Source organism: Haplochromis burtoni, unplaced genomic scaffold (assembly GCF_018398535.1).
Source record: "Haplochromis burtoni strain Fernald_Lab_line unplaced genomic scaffold, NCSU_Asbu1 Contig_8, whole genome shotgun sequence".
Classification (NCBI taxonomy): Eukaryota; Metazoa; Chordata; class Actinopteri; order Cichliformes; family Cichlidae; genus Haplochromis; species Haplochromis burtoni.
The window spans coordinates 1,758,908-1,773,801 of record NW_024582369.1 but is presented as its reverse complement, the minus strand read 5'-3'; the positions used below and the strand labels follow the sequence as shown (position 1 = coordinate 1,773,801).

Below are 14,894 nucleotides of genomic sequence, written 5' to 3'. Positions count from 1 at the left end.
TATAAGACAAGTATGCAAACCTATTTTTCCACAAAGCAAAATTGACAGAGAAATGCAGCTACCAGTCTTCTTTTTTTGATTGTTTGTTTGTTTTTGGTGGTTCATTATAAACAATGGGAGTCATCAAGCTGATATAATGCAATAGTGAAATCCTGGAAACTCACTGAGTTGGTTCCTAGGATCTGCAGGCTGGGTTTGTCTGACTCCAGAAGCTTGCGCACCATCTTCAGAAAGCTCTCCACAAACAGGTTGATGCTTTGGCAGTGACATGCCATCAGCAGCTGGTCCAGGGCTTCCATGGCTATGCACACATACCTGGAATGGCAAAAGAGAGAATAGAGAGTCACTTTAACCCTGAAGATAAATGTAGTCTGTGCCTGCAAGAAATCAAAATGAGATAAGCTTTCCCAGACAAACTCTGGAGACTGAGCATATTCAGCTGGACTCTGCCAAGTGTAAATATAATCTGTACAGGCTGTTTGCATTTGTGAGAATCATTGCAGGGTGCTCAGAGAAAAACAACTTCACTGGAACATAAAGTAAGTGCAGACTGAACAAACACATCACAACGCATAACCCAAACCAATCGTGTTCTTTTTATTAAAAACAGACCCATTTTCCTCCATGTCTTGTTGGTTATATTGCGAAGATAGTGACAGTGAGTTTCGAATGTAACGAGGAAACAGGGTCAAGAACACGCACGCAGAATACAAAGAAGGATTTTTACAGCACAGTCTTAAGCGCTTTGATAAGCTCAGATCTTATGCAGAGATCAGAACAAATCTCTTTGATGAAAGGATATTACAAGCACCACTTTTCCTATTACCAACAGCCAAGCCACCTCAAAATCTTCCCAGAATTTTTATGTTACAGCTTCAGTTGTGCTAGATTTAAATAAACTGATATGTGGCAAAGAATAAACACAAAAGACGCACAAACACCAAATGTTTAAGAGACTACAGTTGAAGCTCACCCGTATCTATGCCGAGCTACATCCCTTGACAGCCTCTCAGACAGGTAGGCTCCGATACGGTCCAGCTTCTCTGGAGCTGACAAGGCGTAGAATGTCAGCTTTTCCATGTTGGCCTTGACCAGACCATCCTAGGTGGGTGACAGAGGGAGACGGCAAAAGTGGGACACTTTGCAATAATCCAAAGGATCAGTTAACCCAGAATTTACAAAAAAAAAAAAAAAAAAAAAAAAGTTGTCCGATGGGATTTACATACATGGGTTAATGTTCACTAACAGGCTTTGGCTCGGTTTACTTTTACAGCTTTTTTTTATGTCAATGGGGATAATAATTTATAAAATTGTTGTTCCAGAAATGTTTCTCTAATGCAACTGTGTGTGTTTAGTGACAAATATAAATCTATTCATTTCTAAAAACCCCAAATCAACGAGTATAACTAGATCATCAGGTTTTAAGTCCTACTTTTCCCCTTGACCTACTTTACTGCTCTTCAGTTTGGTCTGGGGGAAGAGAGAGTTAAAAACACCAACAGTCCTCTGAGATCTCACTTACATTCGGACAAGACCAAAGAAAAAAAGAAAGAAAAAGAAGAAAGGAGTGAATGAAACAAAATTTGAAGGTTTTACACATCCGGACAAGACGAGACACGAGCAGTGTGTTACAAAAAAGAAAGAGTACACCTCATGTTTCTGTAGCTTTTAAAAGTCACAACTGTTTTTAGTCTCTGACAACCTTTGGCCCACTTGTCTTTATAAAAGCGCAGATCTGTTATGGTCCCATCAAAACATTTCAATCAGGTTGAGCTTTGAACTTATACTGGGCTACTACAACACCTTGATTCTTTTCCTTTTTCTCCATTCTGCTGCAGATTTGCTGCTGTGCTTGAGAGTATTGTCCTGATGAACGACCCAGTTTTATTCAAGCTTTAGCTGTCAGACATATGGCCTCATATTCGACTCTAGAATACTTAGTTGCTATACTATAATTTATGGTTGACTCAATGACTGCTGCAGAGGTCCTTTGGCCGCAAAACAAGCCAAAATCTTCACCCCTCCACCACTGCACTTGATAGTTGGTATGAGGTGTTTGTGCTTGATTTTGGTCTTATCTGTCCAAAGGTCATGTCCCAGAAGTCGCATGGTTTGTTCAGATTCAGTTCCGCAAACATAAGCTGTTCTGTCATGTCCTTTTTAGAGAGGGTTACCAAGCGTTTTCCTGGTAACCCTGCCAAACAAGCCATACTTGTTCAATCTTTTACTAATTGTACTGTCATGAACTTTAACATTTAAATTTGCTAGTTTCAGAGATGTCGGGGGGGGGATTGCAGGAGGGGTGTCTGACAGTCTGACTTTGAGATGATACGATATCCACTGCTTAGAAGTTTGGAAACCACCCTGAAAGCTTTCCACTTGCGAATAATCTTTCTTCCTGTACAATGATGAAGTTCCAACTGTTGGTAAATGGCTTCATTCTCATTACTTCTCCAAGGTAATTGCTGGTGTCTTTCTTTCTTTGCTTTGTGTTAGCAAATTTCCACAACTTAAGACAACATGATTTTTATTGTCTTGATACATAAAACCTTAGAACTGGAAGAAGGTGTAATTTGTTTTTCTCAATATTGTACCCGCATTAGCAGAAAAAAAAAGTTACTTTCATAGACACTGTATAAATGAAAATGGGTAACTCTGTAAAATGATAAATCTTGTGATGAAGACATGAGCACCAGTGGAACTACTTATACAACCCAAGCATCCTGTACATAATTGTTCCTTTTATTGTTATAAGTTATGCATATAATTTGCCATTTACACGCACAAAAAAATAGCACATCACAATATGTTCAAAACAACTCACTCACAGTTAGCTGGGGATGTGTCTCTAACCAAGGGACACATTTTAGCAGGATGAACAATAACAATGCCCCTTTTAATGTAAGTGCCTAAGTGGTAATGTCACAGCATGCACAAAAACAGGATGCAGTCATTGTTTTTATATATCTGAATTCAATCTAAGAGAGCACATCTGCTGTCATACCTGCGTACGAAGAATGCGCTACCAACTACCATCTTCTTGAAATTAGTTTAATGAGCAATAACCAGTTTGACTGTTAAGTTTACCTACAAACATGGCTTCTCATCCAAACCATCAACACAATTTTTAAGAGAAGACAGAAAAAGCACCAGTGAAATTAGTAGCTTTTTTTGGTTGCTACATTTCAGAATTTTCCAGTTTCACTACCCAGCCACTGCACATTTACAAATTAAATAGGACCTCAATTCTTTTCCAAATTTATTTTTTAGCAAAGACAAGTAAAAAAGAAAACAAATACATACAAACCTAAGAATACATTGCTAGATTTAACTTCTTTACCATCAAGTATTTCAATAAATGCATATATACACACATTCACATGCTCACACGATGTGACACAATTTCGAGTCAACATTATCAGACTCCTTAATTATGCCTAATCTGCTGGAGCACCATTAGTTACAGACTCAGCCACTGCAGGTTTCATTTTGGAGCACAATAAGCAGGTGCACAGAGACAAAAAGCAGGGGGAAAAAAGAGTTAAGTATAACTATGCCGCTGTACTGCAGACCATAGATCTAAAAGGTAAAGTGGGTTACTGCAGCAGCATTGAGGCAGTAATGAAGAGCAAATCAGCTTCTTCGTCTCAGCCCAGATTAATTCCCTTTATGAGTCATCTGCATCAGATCTCAGTAAATCAGAAAAATGGTAGGAAAGATGAGCTTTGAAGAAGGCAGTTATGTAGCTCAATATAAATCCTCCTAAATATAAATTGCCATAACTATTTATATTTGCAAGCAAAGCGACCACAGATGGATCCTACCAGCTAAACCTGGCAAAGCTCAATTTTTATCCTTAACGTACAATGACCCCAGTTATTTTTTATCCACAGATACGAAAGCACCAAATGATGAATGTAACTCTACACTATGTAGACGAATGGTATTTGACTTTGACGACATGAGGTATTAATAAAAAAAACAGAAAGAGTCACTTCTCACCTCTGGATCTTCTGGGAAGATGTTGTCTACCAGTCTCTTGTACCGAGGCCTGAGTGCCCCGCAACAGCCACAAACCCCTGAGGAAGGAGAAAATGGAGAGGAAAAACAAAAACAAGAGAGAAGTGCTCAATTAGGCTTGTGCAGCGTGACTGATAGAAATACAATAAATCAGGTCTTTTTCCTTTTTTCTTTTTCTGGTAGTAGTATTAGTCTGCACTCTGTCAGCCAAAGTAATGAGGTAGTCTCAAATCAGCCACATTTCGGTACCGATTCAATGAACACTGCAACAAATGGGCAATAAAAAAGTCATTCCAGTTCAGCAACTAATGACTTCACATTATTGCTCTCACAACAGAAGTAATGGTTGAAAGCTGGAGAAAAATAAGTTACAGAAAATAAACATTAACTTTAACAGAAGTCATACTGACCTGTCGGCAAGAAAAAAAACAAAAAAACAAAACACAATTGCAGCCAGGAAAATGGACAAAATGAATTTGTTCATATTTGTCAACTGACAATAGTCGGGCCGTAATATCATTAATTTAGCAGCATACATAAATATAAACGCATGAACTTACAAATACGTATAGCCTGAGACAAATAAAAAAAAAAATGTGTACAGTAGAAGGTGACTTCATGTCAGCTTTTAAAGAAATTCCTATACACACAATACGCCTACTTCATGCGGTACGGGTATGACATAATCACTCAAACTTTTGTTTTTAGCGTTAAAAAGATTTATCAAACCGAAACTTTATGTCACAAAACACATGTCAAATCAAGGCAATTCTGTGGAAAGACACTTCAGGACACCAACATATAAGGAATGTGGTCACCAGACAATTACAGTGACAGCAATGCCACTGAGATGAAACAGGCACACACACGCACACACACACACACACCTCGCTTTCTCTCAGTCAAGACAGCCTTAAAGAGAATGATGCAGCACAAAGTACGAACTGTGAACAGTGATTTTTTTCTGACTTTGCACTGAGGAGAAAGCAAGCCAGGCAGAGAGGCAGAGAGCTGACATGATTGGTTGAGGGAATTCAGCAGTGATGAGTCATAAGGGAGACCCTGTGAAAATGAAAAAGGGACACCCTCCAAAATTCCCAAATTACGCTTTTACCTTTGAAGCATACGTGCATTTTTCCCCCCATCTTACTTCCTTTAAACTCACCGTGTGAGTTTTAGAGTCATAAAGCTAGACGAAAAAAGTAGGTCATAATGCAGTCAGCATTGCAGGCAAGTAATGAATGGTCCTCTGACACAAATAGAGACAGGAGGTATTTAACGTTTATTAAAAGAAAAGAAAATCAGTGCACTTAGAAAGATTTTCATCTGCCCTTCCTTTCTCCCAACGTCATCTTCTTCCCTTTTCTTAACTTAAATTAAAAAGTGGTTTATTAATCATTATTGTTGCTGCTGTTACACAGACTGAGCAACGTCTCATGAAATGGCAGTAAAAAAAAAAAAAAACATTCTGAGCACACAGACAACATTATTAGCGGTCTATTTGCTACACCTTTGCAATAATGGCTTCCATTCCATTTATAGACCATCTCCCAACTCAACACCAAGGTAATACATTTTTTTTAAACTACTACCAAAAAAGCTATTTTCTGTTCTACAAACAACACCATCAACAACACTGCTCACGCTATGCCAGAACTGACAAATATGACTTGCAAAATACTTTGTGAAATCCAATAAATAAGAAAAGCCTATTTATTTGGACGTGACAACATTTCCCCTTGTTAAATAAATATAAGTGATTATAATCACCATGCCTTGGTGTTAGCAACGTATCTATTAAGACAAAGACGGGAAATGTAAAGATTTTATGCACTCAATATTTGTTCATAACGAGTCATATCTGTATAATAACGTATTAAGATATTACTTGGTAAATATCAAACACTGATATCAAACCATGAGTGTGTAACACCCACGATATAACCACACAAGATATCGCAATACCATGTTGTATCAATTCTTTCCCTCATCCCTAGTGTCTTTGTTAGTACAATCATGACAGGAAATGATACCTAATTGTGTAAGCAATCATCTTCATTGGGACATGTGTTGCTGCTTGAAAAACTTCCCATCACAAGAAGTTTTTGGAAGTCAAATATGTGTGAGAAGAGGTCATGCATTACCAAAGTTAATTATAAATGGACACCTTTCAAGCCTGAAATGTGAGACACCTGTACTCCCAAAGAAACAGGACTATCCAATCTAGAACTTAATTGGCACAACAGGTGACAAAAATAACAAAATGCACAGTCCACGCTCAAGAATAAATCATCAAACTGTAAAAATCAAGGAAACAAACATCAGCCAATGCACCTGAGTCACTGATGCTATCCCTAACGCCGAGTCCCTTCAAGACAAAACCAAAGCTTTGGGTGGAAAATGATTTATTCCCAAGAGATGTGCATGCATGAGGGTTTTTTTTTTCCAAAGCACAAACATATCAAAGTCACATAGTATAACAACAGAAAAATTAAAAACAAAATATTTTCACACACTTTGTCTTATCTTGCTTTTTTGGCCAACCAACTTTTGAAAACAAACACATTTAACATTTTAAATTAATTTCCAGTATTTAAAAAAAAAAAAGAAAGAAAGAAAATGAGTGTTGAGACTATTTAGACTTCTGAGCACTGCTGCTATAGAGATCGTCATTTAGACCGAGCAACAAGGCTGTGTATCAACATTTAGTAGCCTTCTGCTACATTATCAGTGACCCACGCCTGGCAAGGCAGCTGCAAGAACAGATAAGATGTCCCTAATAGACCTTTTAATAAAGTTATCACTTTGAGTACTAAAAGCGCGTTTTTCAAGACTCATGTCTGCTCTCTAAGTTGTGTTGAACTCGGTAGGAGTTGTCATCCATGTGCTCATCTCAGGGAAGTGTGAGTCTACTCGTAGCACTTCTTCTCTTTCCTCTATCACTTCAAACACTAATGAGGCCTCTGCAACTCTCCCTCCCTTCCTGCACCCACCTAAACTCCATCCACCTCCTGTTCACATCCTTGCTGTATTGGCTCAGGGCATGAGTGTAGGAGTCAACACTGAATTAATAAAAAAAAATACAGTGGGTCCCTAGTCTACAGAAGAAAGGGTACCGGACAGACAGAGAATGGGCAGGAGAATGAGAGAAAGACATATACAGAGATGGGAGTGTGATGGGGGAGGTGAAATGAGATGTGCTGAATGAGTCACAGATTAGTGCTACTTATTGCATCTGCTCTGTCCAGGACAAATCTGTCCTGTCCTCTCTGTCAGCTGCACATAAAATTTTTTGGGGAAAGTCATTTCTAAATAAACTAAATTATGTAATATATTGGCATTTTATTTCACACACCTGTGGTGCAGCATTTGGATATATTCTGCCTTTTCCCTCCTTTTTAAAAAATTGTAACCAGTTCTCTTTACTTCAGTGTTAGATCAACTGACAGCTGAACAGTTTTTTGTAACGACACCAAACAGCATATTTGTTTCTACAACTCAACAAACTTGATGAAAGTGGCTCAAAGAGGCCGATTACACCCACAGGTCTTTATAACATAAAATTAAACTACCGCCATTTAAAACATTTACATATTCTGCTTGCACTCTAATTGTAATGTGTGTACTGCAATACCGCTTCTCTGAGGAAATTTCTCCAGCTGATTTGCTGGCACAGAAATTCCTGTGATGTTTCAAAGTTGTGTTCAGTTTCTGTTATAAGGAATGAGGGCTGTTTTGTGCTTCTGCTAATGATGGGTTAGTTAGGGAGAAAAAAAACTTAGAAGGCAAAACAAAGTGGGTGCACAATGATTTGGTCGACAGTGGTGAAAAGCACAAAGCAGGGGGTCTCACGACATCCACCCACTCTGCGCTGCAAGGTGACAACACATTTATGGGCTGGACACCGAGCTCCTCCACACAGACTCAAATAAGGAATAAAACCTACACAGCAAACACTGTGAGCAACACACTGACGAGCTTGAAACACAGGAACAATAAATCACTTGTAGCTCTAACACTAATACAACGACAAGGTGAACATCTATCGCTACTAATTGGATGTTAAGCTACACAATCTTCCAGCATGAAGTTATGAGTGGATATATACACACATGTAAGGGTGGGGGGGGGTCACCATCCTTCAAATCGCCACAGGAAGAAGCCAGCCAATCACAATCTATTTTTATCCTCGTAACAATGGGCCGGTACATTAACAGATTACACTCTCCATTTCCCCCAGGATATCAGCTTAACATTTCCACATTAGGGTGAGAGAAATGGAGAGAAGGGAGGGCAAAACTGCACGTGGAAGTAAGAAAAATAAAGGCAAGCAAAAATACATAGCTACAGAAGACATGTTTTTGCATGATAATAACAATTTTTGAAAAAAAAAAAAACAGAAAAAAGGAAAAAATCCTCCACCCACTTACACAAACACCATGAGGTGTTAATAACTGCACTGTGGGTTCCCACATATCAGCTGTAGACACTAGTGCTAAATAAAAAATAAAAATAAAAAAAACAGAAATTATCTCAAAGGATGCTACAAAAACATACATGTGAATGCACAAGGTGGTGCATGACGCTTTACGCATCTTGCAGTGTCATCTGCACCTGCTGTCCCAAATCTGCTCTGTTGTGCCTGAAGTCACATGGCGGATAAGAGAGAATAAATACAGTCCTGACACCCAGCAACAACAATATTTAACACACTTAATATCTGCCTGTGTGTATGGAGGTGTGCGTATACTTGGGAAACAGAACTGCAGGTGCACATTCAGACCTCACCTTCACCTAGGGTCATGCAAAGCGGTGGTTTTGAAGGCCAACGCTGACACACAGGCATACAGTGACCTTGCTGTAAATATACATACTTCCCCAAGAAACACATCACTTCTCATGAGGGTTACAAAGCAAGCTGCCCTTCAGGGGTGTCATTACATAAGAGGGAGGGGGGAGAGAGACAAAGTCCTGCTATTTTTACATCAGCAAACATCTTCAAACGTTGTACTCACACAAAGAAATGCAAGCACATAGCAGAATCTGGCAACACAGAGAGCAAACGAGAAACGAGGAGAGCGTAAGCAAATAACAAATAATGAGCAAGCCCATTTCAACAGCTAACCAGTATGCACAGACGCTCTCACTGAGTTTGGGAATACTGTACAGCAGATGAGGAGAGGAGCAGAGTACATATCATAGAGAAGAGGGTGACAGCCTTTTGGGAAGTGTGACAGGAAATAAAAATATTTGGGGATGACATAAAAACTACTCAAATGTCCTGCTTATATATAACCATAACACTCCACCATACCTGCCCACCATATCGCTTAGGTATGTTTGAGGTACTGGAAAATATGGAATTTCATAAGGAAAACATCATATACATCAGTTTTTCAGCCAATTAAGACAAGAGCCAGAGTCACAGCACACATTCGATCAGTGTGGGTGGAAGCAAACATGGCTGGTGTAATCCGACCAACACACTGATGCCCAGACCCCGCTGCCAACAAATCTATATAACACAAGCCTGGTCCAACACACTACGAATCCCTTAAACCTGCACAGACACTATAAGCTGAGCACACTGTACAGCCTTCAGTTTGAAGCGCCTGTGTTAAAAATCCACTCCAAACCAAAACCTTACTCCATCAACAGTCTGCAATTCAAAGCAAAGCTGGTTACATTTTTAATTAACACTAATCAATTAACTATATATCAACATGCCCCAGTAACATCAGAGCCAAAATAAATGTCAAAAACCATCTGGGGGATTTCATCAAATCTAAAAATGATCTTATCAGAGCTTTTCTGATTTTAAAGAAACATAATTTAACACATAGTATCTAAAATACTGAAGAATCATACATATATGAACACAAGGTTATAACGCAAACACCCAAAGTTAACCAGAGTTAGCAAATACTTAATACACTGACAGAGAACACACCCTGTTAACACCAACTATAACAGAAGGAAACATTATCAGTGATAGTTAGGAGTAAATAAGTGTCTATTACCAAACATAAACATCTTCAAAGCAGAGTCCCCGAGTAATCTATTACTGTAATGTAACAGTGAGTATCCTTTTAAGTGTCCAAGTTCTCATAAGGCGCTTTCAGGAGCTGCTACACACTAGTCAGAACTGCTTTTTATCGCAAGAAAGCCGAGAAGGAAACATCATTGTAGAATGTAGGAAAACAGGCTAAACGGCGGATGCCTGATATTACTCACATGTTTACACAGCCCAGAATGCACAGACCAATACGCAATGGAAAAAGGATTGTTAACCTTACCGTACATTAGTCGTGATGTGGAAGTCGCTCACTACGGCCGTTTATGTTTTCTTAATGCAGCTTCAGTTCCTCATGCAGACACACTGCTGTGCCTAGAGGCACTGAAAATGCACACAAACACACGCACCGCTCAGCCTGGGATAAATGCCTGCACGTGTGCTTGGAGCTAAAAGGCATATGAATGTGCACCGTGATTGGTGCAGAGGCTGGCTCGCTGCTATGAGTTACACACGCACAGTCTCCTTGCCATGCAGGCACACACACAGTCATTCACACACTTGCGCACAAAAAGGGGCTGAGAGGCAACGTCAGAGGAAAGCATGCCGTGATGACCTTGGATTTTCCCATTCTTCTGCAACAGTGCTCCTTCTTAACGGGGGCAGTGCAGATTTTGACATGCAAGCGTGCATACAAGCACACCAAACTCACTTATAATCTACCTTTCAATTACAGAGGGAAAAAAAAAGGCAAGGACTGACAGAATAAGAGCGAAATGTGCACCACAAAGATGAAAAGGGAGAATACCTCCTTCCCACACAACCCTCTCGTCTCCCTCTCTCCACCCCCTGCCAGCATCACTCTTGCCCTCCTCTCATCATTAATCTTCCCCTCTTTTCTGCTTTACTTAAATTCAGCTTTTCCTTCTGCACTTATGCAACCTTCTGCCACACTTCCTTACAGTAGGAAATGTGCGATTACATAACCATGTGTACTGATATTTGCATAAACAAAAGCAAATAACCATTCCTTTTAATGAAGTGACAGTTTACGTTTTCTCTTCCAGGTTTCATTTTCTAAAAAAAAGAAAAACAGCAGATAAATTCAACAGTAGGGCTGGGCCATATCATACCATTTATGGTAATACAGGTATAATGCTGGGCAACGGTGAGAAAATGAAATATCGCGATTGAATATGGGTAAAACACGCATGCGCAATGCCTTTGTTTTCATGCGCACATGGCGGAAAAAGCACGGCGGCGACAGAGAATGAGAAGGGCGAAAGCAGATCGTTGAATGAAACGGATGAACCAGAATTGGTTTGTAAAAATGCTGCAACTTCAGTGGTGTGGAACTGGTTTAGCTTTCATCCGTCAAATACACACCAAAGCACTATTTTTGGCAGAGCATGCTAGCGGGCCGTCGTTATTACCGTGTTTTTTTGGAAACTACGCCACACTTAAAATCAATCCTTTTCTGAAAATCAGCAGTGCCCCTTATAATCCCGTGTGCCTTATGTATGAATTCTGGTTGTGTTTACTGACCTCAAAATAATTTTATGTGTTACACGGTGCTCGAAAATCTGTCAAATGTTTTAGTATGACTTTGCTAAGCTACGAACCTGCACCGCTTGATGGATTGTCGGAGCATTACAGCTATCGTAGGCAGGAGCCTCGCGCAGTGATGCGTACGGTGCTTTAACCTAATATTACCGTATTGTGTGTGTATAACCTCTTTTTAATGTTTTGTGGATATTATACATGGTTATGCTGAGGATATGTCGGCCAATTTCCATTGGAAATGCCTTTTGATTAAACTGTCAGCAAGGAATTTGCATTTGCACTGTTACATTTTTTATACAACTTTAATGCACATAAAAAAACAGCTGCTTGTTTATGTGAAAATACATAGATGGGGTTTTTTTGCACTAATAAAGTTGTGGAGTTGTAAAGTAATTTGTCTAGTGTCAATTATATCGTCAGTTATATCATTATCGCAAATTTTCAAATGTATGTCGTGATAAATATTTTTGGTCATATCGCCCTGCTCTATGCAGCAGCGCTTGCTTCCATCTCACGAATGGCAAAGCTCATCACCAGAGCAACATGAATGCGCCACAAAAGCAGAACTTTTAAATGAATCCTACCTTTTTATAACTATTACCACAAAGCCATTAAAAAGAGATAGGATCATCACATTTGTTCTAATGCACAAATTTGCAGCGGTTTGATCAGAAACCTCACAATACTGCAGTGCACTCATAAAAACTCAAGTGCACACTTATTATGTATTAAGTGCTCAGTCTCTCTGGTTCACAGTTTTCAGTCTTCTAAGACGATCTTATAATGAACTAAACATTAAAATAACAACATGTTAGGTGTTTCTCTCTTATGTGAAATAGTAGCAGCTCACAGGGTTTTAGAATGCAAAGATCCATCAATCAAGCTCAGTTCTGCAATTCCCAAAAGTGCATTATTGATTGCCAATGAAATCAGCAGTTGTACAATTAATTGAGGTTGGCAATAAATTGATTGTAGTAATAAATAAAATCTGCCTTGGTAACTGGGCAACACTGTTTAGCAGCACCTTTTATTATTAACTGTGAACAATCTCAAGCAACTTTGAGAGAGGCAGACACCAAATAATAGTTTCCATTTTCACAATGACTTATTTTTAAGTAATGTGAATTTGGGAAGTATGGTAAAATCCAGCTATTCAGTGACACTAAGCAGGGTCCCAAACACCACAGGGGAGGTGATGTTGTCACTTACCCTTGCCAACGCGATGGTCCAGAAGGGTACGACAGTCCAGTGCCAGCCTCTGAGTGGCCGGGACATCAGGCGGAGGCAAAGGCATGGTAGGCAACAGACACACACACACACACTCAGACAAACACTACTCCTTTCATAGATACAAAAACCTTTCTTCCTAAATCCAAACGTATATAATATAAACAAAACTTGGTTTCTTGTTTAACAGAACTTGGTTTCTGCACCTACACATAAAAGCTAAACTTCCATCCCAACACAAACACTCAAACCTAGAAACAAAACTTCTCCAAAAACTTTAAAATAAAACTAAACTTCACCAAGACACCCCACTGAACACCAACTTGTATGTCCTTGTCACACAGCTTCCTTGTAATGTATGCCACTGCATACACAGGTTGTCCGCATTAACGAAGAGATTAGTGATTAGTCCTTCTATAGCAGCTCTGCTCCGTGTGCATCCCTCTCATTAATAAACATCTCACTGACACAATGGACCCCACTATCCAGCCGGGACTGCTCGCTGGGCAAGAGAGGGAGAAAGAAAGAGTAGGGTGGAGAGAAGCAGGGCAAAAGGGGCACTGTGGGATAGCCATTCAGTGAGTGGGCTTGAGATTCAAGGAATGCAGCCATGGATGTCAGCTATGGATGCCAGCACGGGCAAAAGGTCTGCAGGGGATTTTTGGTGCAAGTTCACACACTTGGCTGCAGGACCAGATAGATCATCCAGCCAAGAAAAAACAATGGGAAGCTTCTATAACAAAAACTTTCCTTCTATCTGATAGCAGTGGTTCATCGTGGAGTGTATGTTTATTGGTGTATGCATTTTGGGCTCCTTTTTTTGGTTCAATTTCATGTGGAGGACATGATTTATTACTCTAGGCAGTGATGGAGCAGGTGTAAAATAGCTTGCCGTTAACGCACCTGACATGCTGAATATCAGTCACAAGGAGGCGTAGCTTTTCCAGGATCCAAGAGAAGGGCAGATGGGTGGTACTTAAGTCCTGAGCTGAGTCTCCACCACTGCTTCGAAAATCAGGAAAGCTGCTGGATTGTCTTCGGCCTGCTGAAGTTGGAATGCCCAAATTAGCGGAAGCACTAATATATACTGCTAACACCGAGTATATCCGAACCGATCATTTTCCTTCATCGTTTTCCTAGCCAGTGACAAGAATATGGTGAAATTATCCTCCAGCATCTGGACAGAAATGCGAAATCAAGAGTTACCGGTTAAATAATAACACGTTAGCATTCCCATTCAACAACCATTTTCTTCTACAGCACTCCAGTACATTTCCTTGATTTCTTTTAAGTTTAGACACAAACTTGTCTCTACTAGGTGTAACAAGCCTAACTCCTACGATTCAAATGTAGGCATAGCTCCTAGCGAAGTATGCTAACGTTAACGTGGCTAACTATATCTATAGCCCCCCGTTATTTATTAATGTCGGAAAACATTTTTTGCTTACCATGAATTAAAAACCAGTTAAATCCCAAAAGTATGAGGCATGCGGACAGGTAACGGTGGACAACTTAACTAAAGTTTAGCTACGCCGGGACATCATTTACTTAGCCAGACGGCTAGCAGAGCAGTTGCTCCTGGCTAGCCGTAAATATGGTGACAGCCCACCACTCGATTGAGCCTTTAGTCATGTTAGAACATGTACAATTCACACAGGACCTGCCCCTGTCTTTGAATCACTGGATAAATACTGAGAGGGAAAAACATAAATTTAAACAAAGCTTTATTGGGTAAGATTCTGAAAACATAATAAGAAATAATACAGATTTATTGGAGTACAGAAAAAAATACAGTACTAGGCGTAAAGTTACTTAATCTAATAACCTAATTTAATTTAGTCTAGTGGATGTTACTGATGTTGCAAAGCAGCTGGTAAGATTATAAAAGTCAAGAGGACACTGGTAGTCATTATACATGACAAATATTGGCTTTTTGTTTCCAGAGAAGATGCCAATACAAATCATCTGAATACAAATTCAAACGCCATACAGTGTTTAAATCAACTCCTCAAACGGTTTTCTATTCAGTGCTGGACTCCACTGGATGATACACTACCTTTCTTATTTCTTG

General features: G+C 39.6%; 1 protein-coding gene across 6 annotated transcripts in view; it reads right to left on the bottom strand.

Moving 5' to 3' along the window:
• Positions 1-14,460, bottom strand: part of LOC102295092 (protein EFR3 homolog B) — a 30,232-nt gene extending 15,772 nt beyond the window's left edge. For 2 of the 6 annotated variants that reach the window (XM_005914498.3, XM_005914499.3), the window contains exons 1-4: positions 12,806-13,718; positions 4,003-4,079; positions 974-1,101; positions 165-315 (exon numbers count right to left, since the gene is read on the bottom strand). In XM_005914498.3, coding sequence (XP_005914560.1) covers positions 165-315; positions 974-1,101; positions 4,003-4,079; positions 12,806-12,890 — 441 coding nt within the window. In that variant the 5' untranslated portion in view covers positions 12,891-13,718. The other 4 variants (XM_014338359.2, XM_005914500.3, XM_005914501.3 and 1 more) reach the window with 4 other exon arrangements.
• Positions 14,461-14,894: the final 434 nt, after the last annotated feature.